General features: G+C 38.5%; 1 protein-coding gene across 1 annotated transcript; it reads right to left on the reverse strand.

Moving 5' to 3' along the window:
• Window positions 1-7,106: 7,106 nt before the first annotated feature.
• Window positions 7,107-22,834, reverse strand: LOC122646865 (LOB domain-containing protein 41-like). Its single transcript, XM_043840487.1, has 3 exons — window positions 22,830-22,834; window positions 7,840-8,046; window positions 7,107-7,751 (listed from the first exon to the last, which is right to left on the reverse strand). The coding sequence occupies exons 2-3, from the start codon at window positions 8,027-8,029 to the stop codon at window positions 7,108-7,110; spliced, it is 834 nt and encodes a 277-aa protein (XP_043696422.1). The 5' UTR covers window positions 8,030-8,046; window positions 22,830-22,834; the 3' UTR covers window position 7,107.
• Window positions 22,835-23,913: the final 1,079 nt, after the last annotated feature.

The following is a 23,913-nucleotide window of genomic DNA, read 5'->3' on the forward strand; positions in this document are numbered from 1 at the left end:
AAAATCTAAAAAGAGAGTCAAGGAGAGATTTTTATAGCTAGCTAGGTACCATTTTCTGTAGGTTCAACTGTTCAAGTACCTGAGGCAACACTATCCACTCCATCATTTCAGCAAGAGAAAATCAGTATTTAAGGAAGGAGAAGGGAGAGAGGGAGGGACCATGACTCCATTTAAATTTCTCCAAGAGGGAAAACACATTTAGTCATCTCTATTTCTTTCCTTTGCTTTTTGTGTTATGTTTAAAGGGTTTAGTTGTTTTGCCTCTTTATAGGGGGGGTTTTTGGGGGTAGTGGGGCTTGAGGAGCTCCATTCAGTCCAATAGAGAGGACAGAAGAGTGGTTAGAGCTGCTGCTTCATGCATTTGGTCATGCTTATCATTTAACAACTCAAGGCCAATGATGATGAAGAAGAAGAAGAAGAAGCAGAGACATGTAAATATAAGTTTAGCCTGATGCATGGGGTGGGAGCAACTCCTCCCACTTTGCTTTGGCCACTCATTGGACTGAAGGGAGCTCCCAGTGAATCACTCTTCCAACATATCCCTCCATTACTATCTTTTCTTCTTATTCTTCTTCTTGGTTTTTTTTTTTTTTTTTTTTTTTTTTTCCTTGTTGGGTTGAAAGCTAACAAAGATTTTTTGATTTTTTCTTACCTCATGTAGGGATATCTGAAGAAGATAGAAGAAGATGGTTGCAGTGTGGATGCTTGATCAACTAGAAGCTTTTTAGGGTTTTTTTTCGACCTTTTCAAGTTTAGGGTCAAAGAAGTCCCTGAAGGCTGAGGTCCTAACTTCATAGATTGATATATTTACAGGAAATTTGAATACTAAAGCCCAGTAAATCTATTATTTTTTGTCCATCACTCTTTGTATCTATTATTTAAATGTGCATCTTCTTGTTACGGAAGGAAACAGTGAAATAAGAAATTGTAACGTTCTTTTAATTGTCTCTTGTCTTACTATTTACTAGCGAAAAGTTCATTGTGTGGGAATATACTCCCACACTACCACACCAAGAGTGGGTAGGAGGTGGGGGGGGGGGGGGAGAGGGGTGGATGACCCCATGAAAGGCCAAAATCTCACCCACCCCACTCGATCCTATCAATCCGAGCAGCAGTGCTGTATGTGCAGCACCAGAGATGAGGTGGTGCGCATTGACCACCTTACCCCTATTTGGACAAAGTGTTTGGGCAGGGGTAAGAAGATAAATACGCACCACCTCATCTCTACTGCTGCCCGGATTGACAGGAGCCGAGTTCCCCCCATGATGCTCATAAGATAGGAATAGGGTTTTAATGACTTTTCTATAAATTACAGCATCAACAAAAATTGTTTCTTAGTCCAAAAAAAATTAACACTTATTGGCCCACTAGTCAAAACCCTAGGAAATGACCCTAACATTAAACACTTTATTGTTAGAATAATTAAAAATTAATGTTGTCAACTTGGTTCAATATGGGCAGGGTTAATTCTTAAAACAGTTTTCTTATATAAGAAAACAAATTCTGGATTCAAATCAAGCCTGAAACTGTCTTAAAAACCAAACCCAAAAATTGTTTTAAATGTGGGCCTGATAATAAAAATCAAACATGGCCTGGTTCGCCTTGGCTAGGCTACCTAGCTCGGGTTGGATACATAAACCCAAACATAAAGCCCAAGAAAAATATCTGTAAAAGAACAATGGGTTGAAGCCCACAAATTAAATAACAACCCATAAAATATAGGACCAAAAACTAACCTACTATGCCGGTATGCCCCTTTAGGGTTCAAAACCTTAATTAGTTCTTTTCTTCTTCCCAATACCACCGCTGGCTATCATGATGTTTTTTTTTTTTTGGGTCATCATGACACAATGATTGATTGTGTCTATCTCTCTCCTCAAATTGAAAAGAATTTGAATTTTTTTCTTTTCTTTTCTATCTATTTCTTTTCATCCAAACATAGCCTAAAGAAAATCTTACAAGGAAAACCCTGGCTGCCCAGTAAACCCCATTAACATCTCAAAACTTAAAGGATTTAGAGGTGTGTCATCTCCACCAATACAAAGGGGAAACCCTAAAACTTACGAGAGTGGCTCTAATACCAATTGTTATTAGAATTTAGCTCGTCTTCAGGGTGCTGCCAGTTGTTGGGCTGTATCGCACACAACCCTAGGCATGCGCCAAGATGTGTCCGGCACAACTCAACTGCTGGATGCCCCTGGCAGCACCCTGGGTGTTGGGCTCCCTGGAGACTATCCTGATCCAAATTGTTATGGGATGGAAGTATGCCAAATCAAAATGTAGCCGTGGGGAATGTATCCTTGCATGCATTAGGGTAATTGCTAAAAACAAAAGACAAGTTTCGAATTACCTCTTAAATGTGACAAGCACAACACCTCTTAACGGACTCAGCACTTGTGCAGGTCTCTCCTCCCCTTAGCCTCATTATAAAGAGGAAGGAAACCCTAATCTTAGTAGGACCCACTAGACAAGTGATGAGACCTTATAAGTTGATCTAGCTATTGTTGTTGTAGTCTACCTTTGATTTACTAAAATGTACTACAACTTGAGTGATAGGTAAACTATTTACCAATCACTCTATCCTAAGTTGATAGTAATTTAAAACCCACAGATTGTCTAAAATATTTATTTCTCACTCTCTCGGTCTCTCCACTTAAAAATATCACCTGACATGCAAATGAGCTTGGAAAACTAACACCGTTAACCCTAATCTGTCAGATGCATTTAATCAAGGAATTCGACCATTGTTTGGTTGTAAAATTTTCACAAAATATGTTTAAATATAATTATTTAAGTAAGGCATTTTCTTAAATAAATATTTAAGTACGTGAAAAAAACCCATAAGAAAATGCCTTATTAAGTATCTCTCTTATTCCCAGATGAGTGCTATGAATCCAATAAATTGTTAAATAGCTAGTGTTGACATTAATTAACATTCAGTACACCAAAACGCATAACCTCCAACTGCAATGTTGAGTAGCTCTTAGGTCTGGAGATCAAAATACCAATGATGAGTCTGGTGGAATTTTTATTGTATGCGGTTTTCTAACCGGTGTGGTTGCCTAGTGCCTCTTATAAGAGGAGGGTGGACCCCACCCGGGTAGAGTGTTTGGTCAGGTGCCCCAAGTGGATTCCACCCCCCTCCTGTGAGAGGCACTAGGAAACCACACCGATCAGGGAATCGTAGACGATAACGATTCGAGTCTGGTGGTCAAGATGCAATAGAAGACATTTCATGTAAGATCCTTGTAATGATTTGGCTCAATAGACATATGAGTATTTACACTTATATTTTGAGAATTTCATTACAAAAAAAAAATTTCTACCAAAAAAAGGTACAAAAAAATTTGCAGTACGAAAGGCCTAGTTTAGTCCCCATTTGTGAATAGTTTTGACAATCTAATTTGAAGGCACAATCAATCACGCATAAGATAATGAAAACTAAATGAATTTAAACTATTCAAATTGGGTTTGATGGACACACATATCCAACGTAGGTGTTTTAAATCCATGATTTCAAAAGTTGAAATAAAATCAAATGAATCGGTTGATTTGAATTGAAATTGACCAACCCCAATTCCTATTAATATTGATTAATCCAACCAATTTTGGAATTGGGCAATGATTGTACTTTGATCTCCATTTTTTTTAAAACTTTTTTGGTTCTTTTAATCACTAAAATAGTAGAAAAATCAATGATACCTTCCTCTTGTAGCAAGATCTACAAATAATTTGAATAAAAAAAACTAAAAAACAAAAATGTTTTGGTGTAGGTATTTTCTTAACATTATGTGGTGGGTCCGGTTCCTTCTTGCAAAGATATCCATATATCTCAATGATGGAGCTGAAATCTGAACCTACAAACAAGAATAGTTTGTCATATCAACAATTAACAGTTTACAATATGGTTATCGATGGGATCCATTCAACCGATGGTATATGGGTGGCAATGGATCGGGTTGTATCATGTTGAATCTATGTTCTGTTATTGGTGAAGGCTGATCTCGGTCCAAAAAGTGATGTGGTGATTCTTTGGCGGGCCATTTCGCCTTCGAAACGCGTCAGAATGGCCAAAAAGTGCATTCGTCAGTTGTACTCCTGTAGAACTCGTTGAGAGTTTCGATTTGATATGTATTGTGACTTATTTCGGTTTAGGTCCGAACCAGGAGGATTACAAGCGAAGGGGGCGATTTTGTACTTTCTGGGGTTAGGGTTTTTTTATATATTGTTGCTATCTCTTTGAGAGAGATGTGAGAGGGTTTTGTATCTTTGCTTCACAAATTAGTGGATTTGTACTATCACTCGGCCGTGGACATAGCCTTCTTTCTTGGGAGTGAATCACGTAAATCTTGCCTTGTGCGTGTGTGTTTCTCTTTCTCTTTCTCTTTGCATTCTCTTCTGCAAATCATCATTTTGGATGTTGTTTTCTTAACATGTTCAAGAGTCATGACATAACTAAAATAATAATTGAACCGACTTACTATGGACCTCCAAGTCTCAATCGAAACAAAGTTCCCTGAAGTATGCAATTAAGGGTGTCAATTGGGACGATTCCTGGTATTTGGGATGGGTTCGTACTAATTAAGATACCAAAGGTGCTGATCCTAGAACTGTCCCATATAGTTAATGGGACCAAAACCTAGATCCCAATTATTAATGGGACAAGATAGTGCTGGTTCCTAAACGATTCTAGGCACCGTAGAAAAAAGAAATGAACTTTAATGGTTCTCAATGAGATAGCTCTATTATTAGTGTTGTGGATCTTTACTATTTAGAAATCTAAGGTCTCCTTTAATTTAGAAAGTAGCATAGAATATAAAACTATGATTTTATGGTTTTACTTCTTCAAACTCTTTAAGATCACATGTAAGCTTTTTAAAATGACAATTAAGAATTAATGAAAACCACATAAAAAAACGCATGTATGACTTTAGTGCCATCACTAAACAAGTTTATAAAAACAATACTAAAATACCATCAACGAAAACCGTCATAAGAGAAAATACCACCCAAATACATCAAACAACAGTCATAAAACTTGAACACGGGAACATAAAATATACCCTTTGCAATGGTACTAGCAGTTTTGGTTCCACCCGATACCTAATATGGATTTTGGGGTTAAAAATCCCATCCCAAAACCATCCTGTCTCACTTATTGTTTGATATCAAAATCAGATCGTATTACGATCTTGTTTTCATTCCAATTTTGGTTCCAAATTGACACCGTTACTTATATGAAGGGATCACCCCCTTACACTTTAACCTATATTTATTAATACTTCCATATCTTAAATATTCTCTGATTCCCCCCCCCCCCAAAAAAAAAAAAACTTTTATCTCTACTTTTCCCTTGGTATTTTAAATTCCTAAATTGCCCATCAATCCATGTAAACCCATGATCTAGATCTTTTTATGGCTTAGGCTGCCCATCCTGCCGTGCTATGCAGACACAAGGCGGCGTGCATTGACCACCTTACCCCTGCCCGAACACCTTGCCCGATCGAAAGTAAGGTGATCAATGCGCACTGCCTTGTATCTACGCAACACAGGCAGGATAGGGCAGTGTAGAAGATCTGTGTTGTGTAAACCCATCACCCCAAACCGACTGCCCCCATCACCTTCTTATTCTGCTTCGCCCAAAGCTTTTGAATCAAATATGCTCCCTTGAAGTCTTGTTCAGTTCCTTCATCTGGGTCACCCGGGTTGCTAAGACACATCTTCGAGATGCTTCTCGAAATTTGCAGTGTAGTACTCGGTCTAATCCAGTAAAATAGTGTGGCCATCCATGACTTGTATCCGGAACTTGCTTCCCCCCCCCCCTAAATAGGAAATGGATTTCCTACAGCCGTGGCGGGAGCCGGAGGATCCAGCCCCACAAAACGATAGAAAAAACAAAATTGGGCTGGTCATTTCACAGGTGGGGCCTAGGTAATTTTCGAGCGCAGGACCCTCCAACTCCTGCCACAACTAGAGGACAACTAGATCCTCATAAATATGATTCGCTCTCAATCCATATCTTTTAATTATCTTGCTCCCTAAAACCTATCGAATCTTCAAGAACCCTCGAAATCATTAGTTACTTAATCTTTTATGGGAAAAAAAACGGTAATCGGTGTTGTAGCATGACGTATGCTTGCACCCAAGCACAAAATGACAAACACACCCCTGGTCCTTTCGGCCTTTCCAAGGGTGCAACAATCATTTCACGTGGGACTGTGCCTAAGGATGTAAATGGATCGGATTCGACTCTGATAGTGATATATTCACATCCGCATCCGATTAGCTTTCGAATGGATTCGAATAGTACCCCTTATCTATTTACATGTAAATATAACTTTTCGAATAGCATCTACATCCGTTTAGCTTTCGAAAGAATTCAGATAATACTAAACGGATATGGATACGAATACAAAAACGAATTTCAATTACTCATTTACACCCCTAACTGTGCCTTAGGCCCTGATGCAGGTAATTTGTATCCTCTCAAATAAACTGCACTGCACTGTTAAAGTACATCAGACGATGCACCATAGGTGAACGTCGAGGCACACCATCGGGTAACGTTCTTTCTCCTATTTATTAAATTATATTCTGAATTATTTGAATTCGAATCCAATTTTCGACTGTCCGTATGCTATGATCTCATCATGGCCCTGATGCCATCACCGAAGTGTGATACCAACCTTGGAAAGCTCCAAGCATATAGCTAGCAAAGCATGCATGATGCACCAGGTGACGATTCACTAAACGTCTCCTCTCCCCTCCCCTCCCGTTTTCCTTGCTTTCTTTAGAAAAGCTATCACCGGTAAAAGAAGAGTTATTACCAACAAAAAATAAGGAAAAGAAGAGTTAGTTATGATATGGAACGACATGTTCTACTGGATTAAATTGCAAAATCCGATTTCCAACTAGTAAAAAACCCAAAGCCATAATAACTTTGAAGTTGATTACATCTCTTGTATAAAAAAAATAAGTCAAGAAAATCCTATTCTATCCCTTTATAATATTAAATTTACATTTATGCACAGAAAACCACAGGAGGAACAAAAGTTAACAAAAGTAAGAACCCTATTGGAAAATCCGCCAAAATTGGTGTATCACCACTCATGCAGGATAATTAAGGCTCAGCTCCATCGAACATGTGTCATCACTCTGACCATTGCTATTGCCACGTCCCTTATTCGGGCCCACTACGTTGGTACCAGTGCGATGAACTGGCTCGAAGCCCAAGGTGAGTTCCAACGCCGCCTCGCTCTCATCGGTGGATTTAACCGCTCGGCTCAGGAGCGACGGCTCCACCGTCTCAACCGAGAACATGCTCTCGCTCTCTCTACTGTCTCCGTCTCCTTCGCCATTCAACTCCGTCTGATGGCTCCCAGACGACTCGTGATCATGGCTAGTCAAACCATCTTCAGCCGATTCGGAGATAAACTTAGCGGTTAAACCGGTTTTGGATTTGGGCTTGACGACAGAACGCTTGAACCGGTTCCGGGACTTGACCTTGTGAAGCTCTTGAGAAGCAGCAGAGTTCTCATCCTTAGAGACATGCCGTATGTCGGAAGCTTTCAAGGGAGGGCATGGGTTTACCGCTGCTTCAGACGAGATTTGAACCACCGGAGCACCTTTCAGAACCGCTTCAACGGCGGATTGACAGAGTTGCCAGCTTCCAGACCAGAGCAACCCAACTGAACCATAGATTGGATTCACTATTCTCCCACAAGCTTCGTACAGAAGAGACCTGAATATCGCTGCAATTAATTAATGGCAAAACAGTTTAGCAAATCAAAATCAAAATCAAAATCTGATTTTGAGAGAAAAACAGAGAGGGGTAGTTACCAGGACGGAGATGTTCAGGTCCGGCATTAATGAGATTCATGAGCCCAGCACGGCCATAGAACTTGGCAAGGAAGACAGTGGCATGTGCTTGGGATTCTGGGTTTTTGATCCATTGCAAACAAGGTCTGATGCTGCAGTTCTCGCTGCAACCTTTGCGGAGAACTCGACATCCATTACAGCTCATCCTCATCTTTGTTGCTTCTGCTTCTGTTTCTGCAACTATTGCTAGAACTTATCTTTGCTGACTTCGATCGATTGAGAAATGGAGAAGAAAGAAAGAGATTTGAATGAGAAAGAAGAAGAGGGGATTTGTATTTATGTGGGAGGGAGAGATGAAAGCGGTGGGTTTTGTAAGTGGGGAGCCGCAGCGGTTTCCTATATAGCGGTAGAGTGGGAACCTGGTTTTGTAAATTGGGAAAGTAAGTGGTCCTCTAATCTAACCTCCCACTTGTCCTTTAATTACATCTACATGCCACGATTTCTTAAACAAGAAGTTACTAGTGAAGGGTGTTTTGGTAAATTCAAGAGAAGAGGGAAAATGATGAGAAATTGAGTTGGAACTTGGAAGAAAGAATCTGAAGTGGAAAAGAAATTGTGGGGACCAGTGAAGGTAAAGTAACCACCGTGCATGCAAGAGGGTACAAAACCAGGAAGATAGGGAAGGCAGCACGTGTCAACCATGTTCAGATCTTAGACTGCGGGCGGATCGCCACATATCGTGGAAAACGCCACCCCTCCCACTTCCAGTCTTTTCCATTCCTGATTTTCTGGAAATGGTACGAAAACTACGTTTCTCTTTTCCCAAACACCAAAACCACTGTCTTCCGTTTCCTGGTTTTATTTAGGACTGTGGGCGCCCGAGGTGGGATGGGCCAGTAGTTTTGCCTGTTTCTTATAGACTTTTTTAATGTTTATCCTATGAAGAATTGAAGATTCCTTTTTCTCACATATTATTCGCTTCTTAAACATCTAACCAAGATTCACCTTCTTTCCCTCCTCCCACTTTATTTTAGGGGAGAATATTTTGGATAATAAATTAAGGACACCTACTCCCATGCAGTGTATGGGGTCTTAATTCACCCGATTTGTTTAGATGGAAAAAAATGATTGTAAAAGTTTGTATCGGTCATAACTCCAATAGATTTGTTAATTTATTTATGGAAGTGGATTCTCCAAGCAAATAGCATAGGGACCAGTGCACTAAGTCATTTCCTAGGTGCAGAAAGTCTACCTCGGCAACTGGCAAGGCTGGAGGAATATTATGGTTTGAGGAATTGGTATCGGATCGGTCATATCGGTTGATTCATATCGATGTCGGTGGAGATCGATACTGATTCCATTTCAATGGATGCATATGGACAGTGATAAAAATATAAAATTTTTTTATTTTATTAAAAAAGATGGGGTAAACTTGACCGATTCAAATTGGTATTGATCGAAATCGATACCGATTACTAAAACCCTATTGGAGATCAGGCGTATGATAATGAGAACCTGAACCATTCCCTACCTGGGCAAGCTCACTCAAAAAACTATTTATTTATTGGGAGACCGTTCTCTCAAAGGGAGTGTGGTCCTTACGTGCAAAAGGCCTGGAGTGCAGGCATCTAGCAGTGCATTGCTATGCGGTACTGAGAGCTCGACATGAGGAAGAAACTTCATCCAACGGTGTACGCTTGATGTAAGGCAGGTTTTTTTCTTTCTTTACTTTCTTCTCAAGCTCGGCATCATTGGATGTCACATCTTCCACATTTCGAGTTCTCTAACTCGCACTGCAATGCAGCGCAAGATTAAGACACTGCAAAGGATTGTTTTTTTTTCCAATGTAAAGGGTGTAGAACTGTAGAAGCATCCTGGGGTGGGGTGGTCATTTCATCCTCCAGTGTGTGCCCTCTACGAGGAAAACTTTTCTCCTTATATTTATTTGGGAAAAGTTTTCATACACGGCTGTGTAAGCCGTGTATGTGAGAGGGTCTCTCACAAAGAGTTGGAAAAGTCATAAATCCCCACCCATTAATTAATGCCTTGAAACTCTGACCCTCTCACATACACGGTTTACACAACCATGTATAAAAACTTTTCCCTATTTATTTTAAAAGACAGCTATAATTTAAACAGTTTGGGAAAAGATCTCTGTTCGGAAGTGTAGCCTACGCCAGCACTCCCATGAGTCTATCTCTCTCCTCCCTGTGTGAAAAGACACCTCTGCCACCTTGTTTTAAGGAGGAGAGATAGACTCATGGGAGTGCTGGCGTAGACCACACTCCCGTACAGAAAACTGCTTCCCTTCAAGTTTTTGTGGATAGTAAGATGGGAATTTGGACGAGAATGACCCTACCATACCTTATTTAGTTGATATTTTATTATTTTCTCCATCTTGTTTGGATGTATTGACTACTATAATGGAGTCATGGAAAATGCTATTTTGACTATTTTATCCTTATCAAATTCGGTCTACATGAGAAGCTTACCCTACCTTAGCCTCGTTGATAATATTTTATTATTTTTCTCTATTTTATTTGGATCTTTTGACTATTATAATGGAGTCATGGAAAATGTTATTTTGACCATTCTATCCTTATCCAATTTGGTCTTCAGTCTACACGATAAGCTTGCATTATAATCTACAGGCCACAAATTGTTGCCTGGTCGTGTAGCCCTTGCACTTATGCAGAGGGCCAATAAAAGCACGAAGGGACATTAACATAGATAGAATTTTTATTCAAAAGGATTGGACAGTAATTTTGCACGCTTATATGTATGGTGAAGAAGCCATGCGATAAATCGGTGTTCTTCTACCCATAATTTATATTTTTAATCTATAGAAGAAAATATTATTTGCAACCATTAATTCTCGCTTTCTGTTAACAAAACTCTCTTTAACTTTAAGGGGATCTAAAAGAATAGTCGATGAGAGGGCGGGCCTTGGTGCAAGAGTAAGGTTGCTCCATTGTAATCAAGTGGTCATGGGTTCTAGTCTCGAAACAATCTCTCTGCAAAAGTTAGGATAAGGTTGCGTACATTAGGAACCTCCCCAGACCCCTTAGTGCCTTTTGAAAGAATAGTCCATGCTTCTTTCTTTCTTTGCACCAAAGTATCATGAGTAGGATCAAGAGACAAATATCTTTGAATTGAATGGGTATATCTTCTTGTTTGAGTGAAAGCCATGTCACACACATATTGCTCCTGACTAATGAGAGGATGCAACATGTAGCATACAATTGTCCCATTCGTGAAATATTTCAATCACATCTTAAATAATTTAATTGGATTTTTGGTTAAACACATGATTGTGAGTAAAGTTTCTGCACCCAAACATAGGAGCATGCAAAAGTACTGCTTTACCCCCTCATGAAATAAAATAAAATTATATCTATGTTGATGTTCCTATAGGCACTCTCAGTAGCCCCACGTTGGTGTAAACATTTTGAGACTAGACAACGATTTGGAAAAAAGAAGACTGCCAAGTTATGTGGCCCTTATGCTAGAACAAATATCAATAAGATTGTGTGCACAAGCATTCAACAGGGTTAGCTTCATGGGGCTGAGTTGGTCATTTCACCATCCTTGTTTCTGGACATAAAGGTCATGCGACCTGACAGCAATCCCCTGGGACTGCCCAAATAATTATAGGTCAATTTTAAGAAGGAAAGGGTATTCATGAAATTTCATTAATATCATTATTTCAAAAAATTGGTCCATGTAGCACCTTTATATATGGAATTTATTTATTTATTAAAGATAAAGGAAAAAGGTTGGTTGGCACACCGCTGATGTACTGTAAATTAGCGTCAATTGCATAAGTCTCTTTTATCTCCCTCTTGAAATGACCCCACCCCCCTTCTATATGATATCCCATCTTGCACCCCTATTGAAGTCATGCGCTAATTTACTGCACACACAGGCCCATGGTTTGAGGTATCGGTACCATATCGCCCGTATCAGAGGATACATATTGATTTTGCTAGTGACCCATCTCAATATTGTGCCGATACCAAATCAGTGAAACAAAATAGATAAGGGGTAAAATTATTAAGTATCCATTTTTAAAAGAGAATTTGGGGCAAATTAATCTATTAAGACTGATTTATACTTATATCATATCATCGTATTGATTTTGTAGGTGACTAATATCCGATCTGATATTATGCACAAAAATCATGCACGGGCCATGTGTCTATCCTCTTCAAAAAATAAAGGGCTTATGTTCTCTGTACCGTAATATAGGCTGCGCCTAGACACATGGGACTGTCACTCAGGGAGACAAGATGATCATTACACCCACCCCATGTGTTTGGACGCCCCCGCGCAGACAACATTCTCCCAAAAATAAAATACTCCATTGCGAAGGAACGTAGGATACGCTGTGAAAGTTCAGAGAACGCTATCCAGAGAGAAAAGAATCATTTGAGGAGGGAGAAGTGGATAGAAAAAAGGAGTCATGGTGGGTCGGTGTGGTCCATGAAAGTCTTGTAGATATATATATTATTATTATTCCCTACAACTTGGGGCTACAGTTGACTCGATGATTCACTTAATTAAATACTTGTTGTGCCGTAGATTAAGCTTTTCAGCTTTTCAGCTTTTGAGTAAGGTTTCCAACAAGTTTTAACTCTCTTTCCACTTTGGATTTGACTCATGCTTACGTGTTCTCTTTCTTACGCTATCCAACTTCCTAGAATTGTAGAGCCACTCCTCATAGGCGTCTCCTCCTCGGATACACAAAGGCATGTCATGTCGGGGAACTAAGCAAATATGCTATGATTCTTGGAAAAGGAATTTGGATCCTATGTATCAGTTTCCACCTTCTAATCTTGTATCAGTTCTTCATATTTATTGACACCTGGCAGATATGTTGGACCGGATTATATCCATGGTGTAGGCTAAAAGTGAAGACAATTAATCCAGCTAGCTGGGAGTTGGCATGATTCACGCATCATCATCGATGATATTATATTATTCAATTTGATAGACGGATTTTACGATTTTAAAATGTGTCATACCAAGTAAAAGAAGTTATATAATATATTCGTATTTCATGGTACGTTTTTAGACAATATGGGATTTCTGTGATTCTATATTCTATACACATGGTTAGATCCCACACCCGGTTTAGGAATCTGTGTCGAATATAGAACCAATCTTGGCTGATACTGATTCAAATCAATTGTATAAAGTAATAGGTGCCTTTTGCTTTCAATCTTTTTTAACTTTTTTATCCTTGGTCCACACCAATTCATCAATACGGGATCACCCTAGAATTGATATGGCCCTCTGTCGATTCCAACGATCAGATTCCTTGATCTGTAGTCTCATATGGCTGATGGCCTTGAGATTAAGCAATTTAAGTTGTAAATTGTATCAGAGAAAAAGCAGTGGGGGTCTTGGGTTTGAATCCGGTTGCCGTCAAAAAGTCTTCTGATGACGTGTGTGATCTACACAAATGGAACAGACACATAAGAGACTTGGAGCAAACTTCGAGGGAGGACTCTTCGATGCCTAAGTTAGTCTGATGAACAGATGAATTGTCAGAAAAGGATACCGAGCCAGCAGTAAGTCCAAAAGTCCTTTTACCTATGTCCCCCTTGGGTTGGTTACACTTACGTGGTTATTGAGGCGGTTGAGGGCTTTGCCCATTCCTGCTGTCGGCACGTGGTAGTGATGGGATGGTTCCCTCTCCTGGTTTAGGGGGTATGTCCCTTAGTGGTGAATGGATTCCACTAACTGACACTGGTTGGTACCCGGAATCAGTTCCGTGGTCCTCAAGGCACGGGTTGCTCTTGGCATGTCAATCTTCCTTTGCGATTTCTCCACGTGTTGTTCTTTCTTTGGTTGACTATTTTTAGTTGTGTCAAATTCCATTACGGAAATATTTTTTAGCATTGAACCATCTAAGGATTTTTTGTGCACACTTTAACCCCACTAAACTTCTACCCAAAAATAATAATATTGGAGACTAAAATACTTGAAAAATATAAAATTTAATATAAGATGGGAAAGCCTGTCTAGATTCAACATTTTTATTTTGCTTGTAAGTCAGGTCAAATTGTTTAAAAAAAGAAACAAACTGTGAGTCAAGTCAAATCGTTTTTATATATTTTTCAATTGAGTATTGCCTTGTTCATGAGACTTGGTATATTTGTAGTATGGTTTGTTGTATTAAATAAATTTAATAAATAAGTTTCAAAATATTTATTCTTTCTTTTGAAAATTTGGTTTCCCTCTCACGAAGCTTGTACTTTTGAATTCTTATGTTTTTGGTTTTTGGGTAATGTACTCTAGTGTGGAATATTTAAACTCACATTGAAAGTGGATTAAAATACTCTACAATGCATAATCCGGCGGAGCACTGGCGGAGCGCCCTTCACTGATCGACACCTGGAAAAAAAAAATCTAACGGTTCTAATTGTTTTCTCAACTCTCACCCCATATTAAGACCCGGTTTGAGGAATACCCGCCCCAGCTGAAAAGAAATGGGTACCAACACGTTGCCTAAAATCAGGATTTAAAATGGAAAAAAAGATTTCCCTCCCTCTTTCCTCTCTCTCTCTCTCTCTAAGAGTCCTAGCATTCGGTTATTTCCTCTCTCGACACAGAAGTACAGAACCTTGCTCTCCAGAGAAGCTCGCTGAACCTCACTATCAATACAGTTGGTGGGCCTCTGCAACAAGGTAATTTCTACTTCTTCTTTTTGCTGCAAATAGGAGTTTATTCTCTTTAGTCCTTGACACATCTACAAAGGGTTAATGCTTCTACAAAGATTTTTCTCCCTCTTTCCTCTCTTTCTATCGAAAAATCCCAGGCATTCGGTTATTTCCTCTCTCTCTCTCGACTCATAACATCCAGTGATGTTTATTATATGTTTCCCAACCGAAAAAACAGAGTTTGGTGGATAGTGGACACTCCATAAGAATTAATTCAAAGAGTATCTACAAAGAGAAAGCTCCTCGATTTGTTCCATTATTTTTTCTCTCTGTTATAAGCTGATTTCATTCATTAATACCGAAAAAATATAACAAAGTGCTATTACATGTAAATAGTTTATTTTTTTTCCTGGATATGAACCTGGCCATGTTGGTGTTCCCAGCTCCCCTTGATTGATTTCAAGAAACAGTCAGTAGACAGATAAGCCACCACATTTTCTCCCCCTAAAACGTTTTTTACTATTACAAATTCAGAAAGATAGGCCTCCATTGCAAATTCAAAAAGACAGAGTAAATTACCATCAGTGAAAGCCAAACACGCATTGATGCCTTGGAACCCCATTACCTTTTTATGAAACCGATAGATTTATTAATAAGATGTTGAGAATTTAGGCTTTTGATTCTCTGCATCAGATCACAAATCATTTCTTGTATAGAGAAGAGAAGAGAAGACTATATGTTTGCAGTAGGGCTGAAGAAGAAAGAAAAACGTCCAAGTGGTAGACGGAAGAAGAGCAGGATAGAAAAACAAGGAAAAAAAAAGAAAAGAACTGAGACAAGAAACACTCAAGTGTCACAAGAAATTCATTCAGCTCCTGCCAGAACTAGTGGTACATTTTCAATGTCGAATGTACCAGATTACCTTCAACAGATGGATGACAATATTAGCTTCACTTCACTGTTAACGGTATTTCGTTTAATGATTCACATTTTCCTATTTTTTTAATGTACTGGATTAACTTTCAATGATTCAGACATTGAATTTAATATTTTTTTTTCCATTCTTGTATTTGTGGAGGGAGGAACCTCTATGTATGATCTTTCCTTAGCTGTATCATCTCAACCATCAACAAACCTAAACCTGCACAATTTCCAAGAACAAGATTAAACAGCTTATGGGTTCCTCTTAGATGTGGATAGATTATAGAGGATAATGGTGAAGTTGTAGTCTTGAGTTGGGTTGGGTTTTTTTGTCTATGGTTGAATTGCATAGTATTTTTCTTTTCTTTCCTTTGCAGAAATTCTGAAAATACATTACTCCTGTCCATCTTACACCCCCTCCCCCCTCTTAAAATACATTACTTTTGGTATATCTTTTGTCTCATCCACCAAAACAATATCTAAATTATTTTTACCTGTGTGTTATTTGTGGAAATCAGATACCATGGTTAGTTTTTTCATATGTTTTATTTTCTTTGTATCTCAGTCTCTCTTTTTCAGAACATAGGTTAGAGTGGAATGCTCTTTCATCATAATGTAGAGGTATGTTTATTTATCTGTATCTCGGTCTCTCTTTTTTGTTTGTATGTTCAGATCTAACATTTTTTTTTTACAGGTTGAGGCCTTAGCTCAAAATGGAAGAGCACCTGGGAATTATTTCCTAGGTTATGATGGTTCGAATCCATCAGGTCTCAAGGATTGTAGCTTGTGAAGTTGGGTTTTGTTCAATCTTTCTTTAATTATGTCCTCTTTTTTTTTCCCTTACTTTAGGTGGGGGTGTATATGCTCTTAATAGTTGTTGTCTCTGTACTTGTTATGTCCTCAAATAGAGCTAATTGGAGGGAAATGATTCATGTAGCTGGCCCCATTTAGTTGGGATATTGCTGAAATGTTGTTGCTGTCAGATTTTTTGGTGGTGGGACTTATTGAGTTGGAATTTGTTGTTTAGTTTGGAAGCATTTTATTTTTCACATTAGAGAAGCAGAACTACTGAGCTGTTGGACTGTTTATTATTATTGCTATGCATTCTGCATTGATTTTGAGTGATAGTTAATCTCAACAGTTGTAGGAAATCTATGAGTAGAGAAGATTCGAAAATTATAAATTTAATCTGATATAGAACATAGATGGTAGGTCAGCGCACAAGACAGAAGAAAAGGACATACCTTCTGCTACCCTTGGAATTTGATTGCATTTCTATATATGGGGTTGTGGAAAAAGGAAGTGGCTAAGCTGTTGACAGTTTCAAAGTACTGGCATCACAGAGTGTTTAAACACATTTGCATGCTACTTTACATTTTTGAGATAAGATTTGATTTAAAGGACACTTTGTGAAGGGTAGTATTTCAGTTGTCTATTTGCTAAGTTAACTAATTTTTTTCTTTCTTTCTTATTTCTAACTTCCTAGTGGTTGGATGTTTCAAATATGTTTTTTTCCTTCTCCTCTGACTTGAAACAACTAAAATGTGGCATGTGAATAGGGTTTAAGCCCATGCCCATCTCTGCAAAATCAGGGATGTGTGTGTGTGTGTGAGAAAGAGAGAGAGAGTCATAAGTTTTCCAGATCTTTAACCACTGTCATCTATATAAAGAACAAATATCCGCTACCATTCCCATCTCTATGTGAATGAAGAATCCTCCCTCCCCAACAGTGTACTCTTTTTTTTCTCCCCCCCCCCCCTCAGGGCAGCTTGCCATGTCCTTCTCTTTTCCTCATATGAAGAAAGGTTTCTCCCTTCCAAGAATGCAGATCAGTTTCTTCTGTGTGATGGGTTTTGATTCTACTCCTGCCCCCTTTTCTTTAGTCTCATTCTCTTGTTCTTGGGAAGCAAAATATATGTTCATGTGTGGAGGTGTTTGTGGCTGTATTTACATTCAAGCAAGGCATTTGAAATTTAATGTTCCACTTTTTCTGAATATGTTTGCATGAATCTATTTTTGGGTATATTTATTAAGGGTCTTCTATTCTATATTTTAATTCAAATTTGAACCTCAATGGCTGAATTTTCAGCCATGTTTTTCAATTGAGGTTCTGTACTCGATTTGGAACTTCTTCCAGTATTTTCTGCTGCCAAACTCCAAACCACAATGCTCAGATTAGCTAAAATCTGTGGTGTGTGCTCTGGTGTTGTTTGTAGTGATGTAAATATCATTTGAATCTCCTTTAGTAGTAACCTGATTCATTTATTTTCATTTTCCAGTTTGGCTGCACTTTGTTGCTGTTGTGTGTTGGAAATGTGGAAACTTATATGTTGGGAACAATGTATGAATCCTGATGGATTCGAACCATCGTACCCCGGGTAATTCCCAGGTGCTCTACCATTTTGAGCTAAGGATTCACCTAAAAAAAAAATACATGTTAAAACAATGCTGATGAAGTAATTTAAACACATTTGCAAGGCATAACATTTGCTACTGCCTAAGTTCCCAAATCAATGAATTTGAAAGGAGACTAGCTCCTTCAGCTTCTTGTGTAGATAAGAAGACTAGTGATCCAAAGTTTCAGAGTGAGAGACCAAAGAGGATATTGCATAGCCAACCCTCTGTTCCCTAAAACTAGATTCATCTTCATTTGAAGAATCAAATGTGCTGATGTCCTTCCTCCTCAATTCCCACTGTTGCTGAAACTTCTGCTTGTGACCCATTGTGGGAAGGCAAATTCTCATCAATCTTACAGCTTTTCTATCTTAAATTACTGAAAAATGAACCAAAACCCAGATGTCCTGAAATACAAGTACACGATACATTCAACCTCCAGGAGACTCTGACAGGAGATAATTAGATCGCTTGACAGAGGGGAACCAGTGGATCAAGAAAGTAGAATATGAACAGTTCCTTGAACACATTGTGATAGGAAAGGTGAACTATAAATTGCAATGGATTTTCTTCTTCCTACAAACTATTTGTGAACATAAGAATTAGGCTAAAATTCAATCAATTCACAACCAATTTGTTCAGCAAAAAGAATCAATTTGAAGAGTCAAAACATTTGGAAGGAAAATTTTAGCCAGACAAAAATCAAGTTTTGCAATAACTATTTACAACATACAAAACCCCTCCCTCCTCCAGCGCCAATCCATCATCCCCAAAAAGGAAAAAAAAACAAAAAAACAAAGAACAAGAAGGGGAAAAAACTTACAGATTTCAATTTCTAAATCAGATAAAGAAGCTAATATATTAAGGCTACCCACTCATCAATATCAAAGACATAAAGGAGAAAAACTGATAAAACACAGTTTTCTACAAAGAAAGATTATCATAGAACACAAAAGAACCATACAAACAAAGAAACAAATACCATATAGGCTCATATTAATTCTAATGGAGTGTCCACATACTAAACTCTGTTTTTTCGGTTGGGAAACATATAATAAACATCACTGGGTATTATGAGTCGAGAGAGAGAGAGAGGAAATAACTGAATGCCTGGGATTTTTCGATAGAGAGAGAGAGAAAAGAGGGAGGGAAATCTTTGTAGAAACATTCACCCTTTGTAGATGAGAATAAACTCTTATTTGCAGCAAAAAGAAGAAGTAGAAATTACCTTGTTGCAGAGTCGCACCAACTGTATTGATAAAGAGGTTCAGCGAGCTTCTCTTGAGAGCGACGTTCTGTACTTCTGTGTCGAGAGAGGAAATAACCGAATGCTGGGACTCTTAGAGAGAGAGAGAGAGAGAGAAAGAGAGGAAAGAGGGAGGAAAATCTTTTTTTTTTTCATTTTAAATCCTGATTTTAGGCAACGTGTTGGCACCCATTTCTTTTCAGTTGGGGCGGGTATTCCTCAAACCGGGTCTTAATATGGGGTGAGAGTTGAGAAAACAATTAGAACCGTTAGATTTTTTTTTTTCCAGGTGTCGATCAGTGAAGGGCGCTCCGCCAATGCTCCGCCGGATTATGCATTGTAGAGGATTTTAATCCATTGAAAGTAGGGGTGTAAATGAATAGCCGAAATCCTTTTATGTATCTGTATCTGTATCCGTTTAACACTATCCGAATCCGTCCGAAAGCTAAACGGATGCGGATATGGATAGGCAATAGCTATCCAAAAAGTTATATTTACATGTAAACGGATAAAATATTCGATCCGTATCTGTGTTCGTATCCGTTTAGCACTATCCGAATCCGTCCGATAGCTAATCGGATGCGGATGCGGATATAGCACTATCCGAGCCGAATCCGATCCGTTTACAACCCTAATTGAAAGTGGATGAGAAATAAGAGGTATATACATAGTTATGGGAATTATTAGGGACAAGAGGTCTTGGAAGGTAATGTCCCTCCTCACGTGTCTGGATGGGTTTGGATACTTTTTTCACACATGCGCACAGATCGGGCCAGGTCGGGTCGAGCCGTGGCGAGGTGTGGTGTAGTGGCCTAACTCATATACTATCTTTTTGGTTCACTGTTGGGACGGTTTTTTGGATTTTATCACATATTAATTTTGCACTTCAGTGGGCTTGGAATCAGGCCCATAGCCCATACGCACGATTGGATCACTTTACAAAAACATATCCATTTTAGAGGGTGCAATCATCTCTTTTAATCCAATCCATCTGAATCAATGGACACACCACTCTCTCTCTCTCTCTCTCTCTGGTTACACATTGTTATGCTGCCCAATTAAAATCAGAATAGGGTTTTGCCGATTGAACTTTCATTTGTATCTAGTGTGGGTTGAGCACAACTCCGACGTGGTTTATTAATGAGCGAGAGACAAAATCTCCGAATAAAACCATTCCTTCCTCGGTTAGTTTTGGCACCAGAATTTGGTGTTCATCAATTTGGGCAAATAGACTCTTGTCATCCCTTATTGAAAAGTCAAGAAAGTTTGTCACAATATATTTCCTATTCCCCCACATCCTCTAATGCATATTTCTTATATAATGCATTCAAAATTAAAAGCATAGACTCCATAGAGTTCATTAGAGAGGGAGTTGAGAATCTAGTTCTTGAATTCATATGAGACGACTTATCTGTTGTGTTACTGTGGTAGGAGAGTGTATCGAATTATAATGTTCCATAATGTTGATGTAGGCTGAGACGTGTCACTTGACATCCTCTTAAAGTCAGTCAGCAATTGCTATTGGCTGAAAACAACTTAGAGAGAGATCAGCCAATTCAGCAATTGCTATTGGCTGAAAACAACTTCTAAACCAAATACACAATTGGGGGCAATTGGGAAAAACTTGGGATCAGAGGTGCAGCACCAAGTTGAGTGAAAGAACCATTCCCTATGCTCTCTAACACCAATGGACATCATTAGCAGTAGAGAGTAGAGACAAGAAATGTCAACTCTATAGGTCAGTGGTCCACCACCACCAACTTGTCTGTAGTAATCAATCAGTAAATCTATTTCATCTCTCTCCAAAATCTAAATCCTAAAGCCAAAAAACCAAAATGAAGAAGAAAATCAATAGAGAGAGAAATTAGGTCTGTGACATAAACACGTGAAGAAGAAGAAGAAGAAGAAGAAGAAGAAGAAGAAGAAGAAGATTAGAAGTCAATTTGATTCCAATCCAAACCACTACTAGACAAACCCTACTCCTAGATTGCACAAAACCACAAACCCAATTCTTCAAACAATCTTTACCCTCTTATCACAATATCCTAAAGGGTCCAATCAAATAGATAAATAGTTATGTAGAAGAAGAACTATGATGCATATAAAGAAGATGGAAAGGAACTAAAAAGAGATGAAAAGGTACTGACTTTCCATTCATCACTTTTAACCCAAAATCCACTTAATGCTCTTCCACAATCAAAGTATAGAAAGCTGAGGAAAACAAAAGTGGATTTCTGGGAATTAATGGTGGCAAAAGGGAACAAAATTTAAAAAAAAAAAAATTGCTTTCTTTTAGCTTTTTTCTTCTTCTTGTTCTTCTCATGAAAGCCAAAAAAAAAAATATGTTACAGAGATTCTAGCAATAAAAAGTTCTACACCATGACCACGGTTGTCCACAGCTTCATCTTCTGTACATAAAAGACCAAAGAAAATATAAAAAATACCCACTATTTCCCCACTTAATTATGAAGAAATATCAATCAAAATAATGGAGAAAACGAGGGTATTTTTGGATAAGCCTTAAGAAAAAAAAGAAAAAAGAAAAGAAAGGGACTTGTTCTTCTTCTAGTTGTGGAGAGGATCTGGGCAACTGGGTATTTCTCTCTTGCTTTCTTCAAAAACATTTTTGGTTTTGTTGAAATCTGTTACAGTGAAGAATTTATTGAACAAAACCTCATTCTTGCTCTTCATCTTCTTCTTCTTCTCATTCATGTTGTTCTGTTTTGTCCAGCTACTCCCATGAGATACCCGAATTGCCCTTACCTTGCAATCAGAACAAACCCATATCTGTAAAAGGGAGATGATAAGTAGAACCAGCAAAAAGAAAATGAATCTTCCCTTGCCGCCGGCCGATGACATCACCGGAAAATCCACATATAAATTACTCAAGAATCTAGCCCACCTTGATCTCCCAAAGAGAAGTAACTGCTCTGTTCTGAATTCTGAGCTTTTCCAGCAAAAGATTAACTAGAGATTTTCAGTATGGAACGAGAGATTTCAAGTATGGCCGTTCTCTCTCTCTCTCTGTGTATGCAGGACTGGGCAGGGCAGGGCACAGTCGATTTACTCAGACTCAGAGGAGGGAGTGAGGAGGAATGACGGCTATTTTGGAATTTGGTATCAAGAGAGAGAGAGAGAGAGAGAGAGAGACAGAGAGACTAGACTAGCTTAGTATTGCCTGTTTTTTAACGGTTATTTACGGATGTACCCTTTGGTTTGCCTATCCAGTGACGACAGTCCAGTACTCCAGTGGTCCAGCACGCCATTGACTGTGTTCATTGAAAATTGAACGTCGTCGGTGACAATAAATCCACAAATATTTAAATTTCAATGAATGGACTGATTGGGAAACATCAGATAGCTCGAGACCGTAGATCCCGCTGAGTAGTTGGACATTCATTCTTTGCTGAAATAAATACAAATTTCTATGACATCCAAGGTTTGTATCGGTATCGTATTGCTCATATCGAACGATACATACCCATTTTGTATGTGTATATCGGTGACACAGTGACCACAAGGGGTAAAATGACTAAAAAATTATTTTTAAAAGAGAATCAGGGACAAATTTATCTGATATGACCGATCCATATTGATACCAGTCCAATAATGTATCGGTTTCGAGTTGATCAATACTTGTTTCTATACCATGCAGTAAAACCCATGATGACATCATCTATTTAGAAACCAACGGTCCTTAAACTGTACTGTAGTGAAATTTTTTTTCTCTTAGGTTTCTTGGGTGGTACAGTTGTCCAATTCCTCTCATAATGAATGAAAATGACGACTTAATTTCACTTGGGTAGTGTGTTGGATAAGGGTTAGGTCATCATTTTCGCGTCCTATGAGAGTAACCAAACAAATATACCGGATAGGGAACTTGAGAGGATTATGATTCGTACTGTGGTAGCCAACCTAACATCAACATTTTGATCATTTTAGTTGTGTTGGTTTGTCAAGAAATGGATAGAAAATAAAACCGGTTCTAAAAATTTGGTTTTTAAAAAGGAAAAAAAAGGTTAAAAGGTAAAATGTTTTTATGTGGAGGAGTGTTGCCTATCTCATTCCTTTCATATGTCTCTCAGTATCAAATTTTATCCTCTCAAGTGTGGTGCATCGTCTAATACATCTTTAAAGTGTATCCAATGGTAACCAAGTACATGTTTTTGGATTGTTATCCTTTCAAGTGTAGTGGTTACCGTCGAATGCACTTTAAATGTGTTTACTGAGTAGTGCACCACACCCGAGAGGATGAAAATTGCTCGCTATCTTCTTCTATGAAATGACATACCTTCCCTTTATTGGAGGATGAGAGAGATATAGGGAGCGCTGATGTAGGCCATGCTCTCAAATAGAGGAGATTTTCCCTAAGATAAAGCTAGGATCGATAAGCAATCAAGCTAAGGCTAGTGGGGTGGAAGAACCACTACAATGATCTTGCAATTCTACCCCAAAAAAAAGGGTTTTTAAACAAATGCCCCCTTGAAAATGCTCATTTGTTCAAATGCCTTTCTACAATTTTTCTAATTGCAAACTCTCCCTTACTTTCAAAACAATGTTGCACTTTGATCTTTGCCGTTAATTTGTGGGACGTTACGTTAGTTTTAAGGAATCTAATAACCAAAATGACCCTCTGATTAAAATCCATCAAAATTAAAAAATAAAATGACCAAATTGCCCTCATCTTCCCCAAACGTTTAAGGTTTGAAACAGAAATTTTTTTTCCCAAATCGATCGGGTTTTGAATCCATCTGAAAAGCAAAAATATGAATAAGGGGAGGTGCAGATGAAAGATTGTGATGTGGTTTATTACACAGTGGAGGGCCATGGCTTGATTCCTTCGATGCAAGCAAGGAAAATATTGATTTT

This window comes from Telopea speciosissima, chromosome 11 (assembly GCF_018873765.1).
Source record: "Telopea speciosissima isolate NSW1024214 ecotype Mountain lineage chromosome 11, Tspe_v1, whole genome shotgun sequence".
NCBI classification, from domain to species: Eukaryota; Viridiplantae; Streptophyta; class Magnoliopsida; order Proteales; family Proteaceae; genus Telopea; species Telopea speciosissima.

Excerpts from the sequence above, each read along its gene's own strand:
- LOC122646865 (XM_043840487.1), bottom strand. The coding sequence starts at position 8,029 with ATGAGGATGAGCTGTAATGGATGTCGAGTTCTCCGCAAAGGTTGCAGC. Across the intron at positions 7,752-7,839 it reads ACCTGAACATCTCCGTCCTG|CGATATTCAGGTCTCTTCTG; the intron begins GTAACTACCCCT and ends AATTAATTGCAG.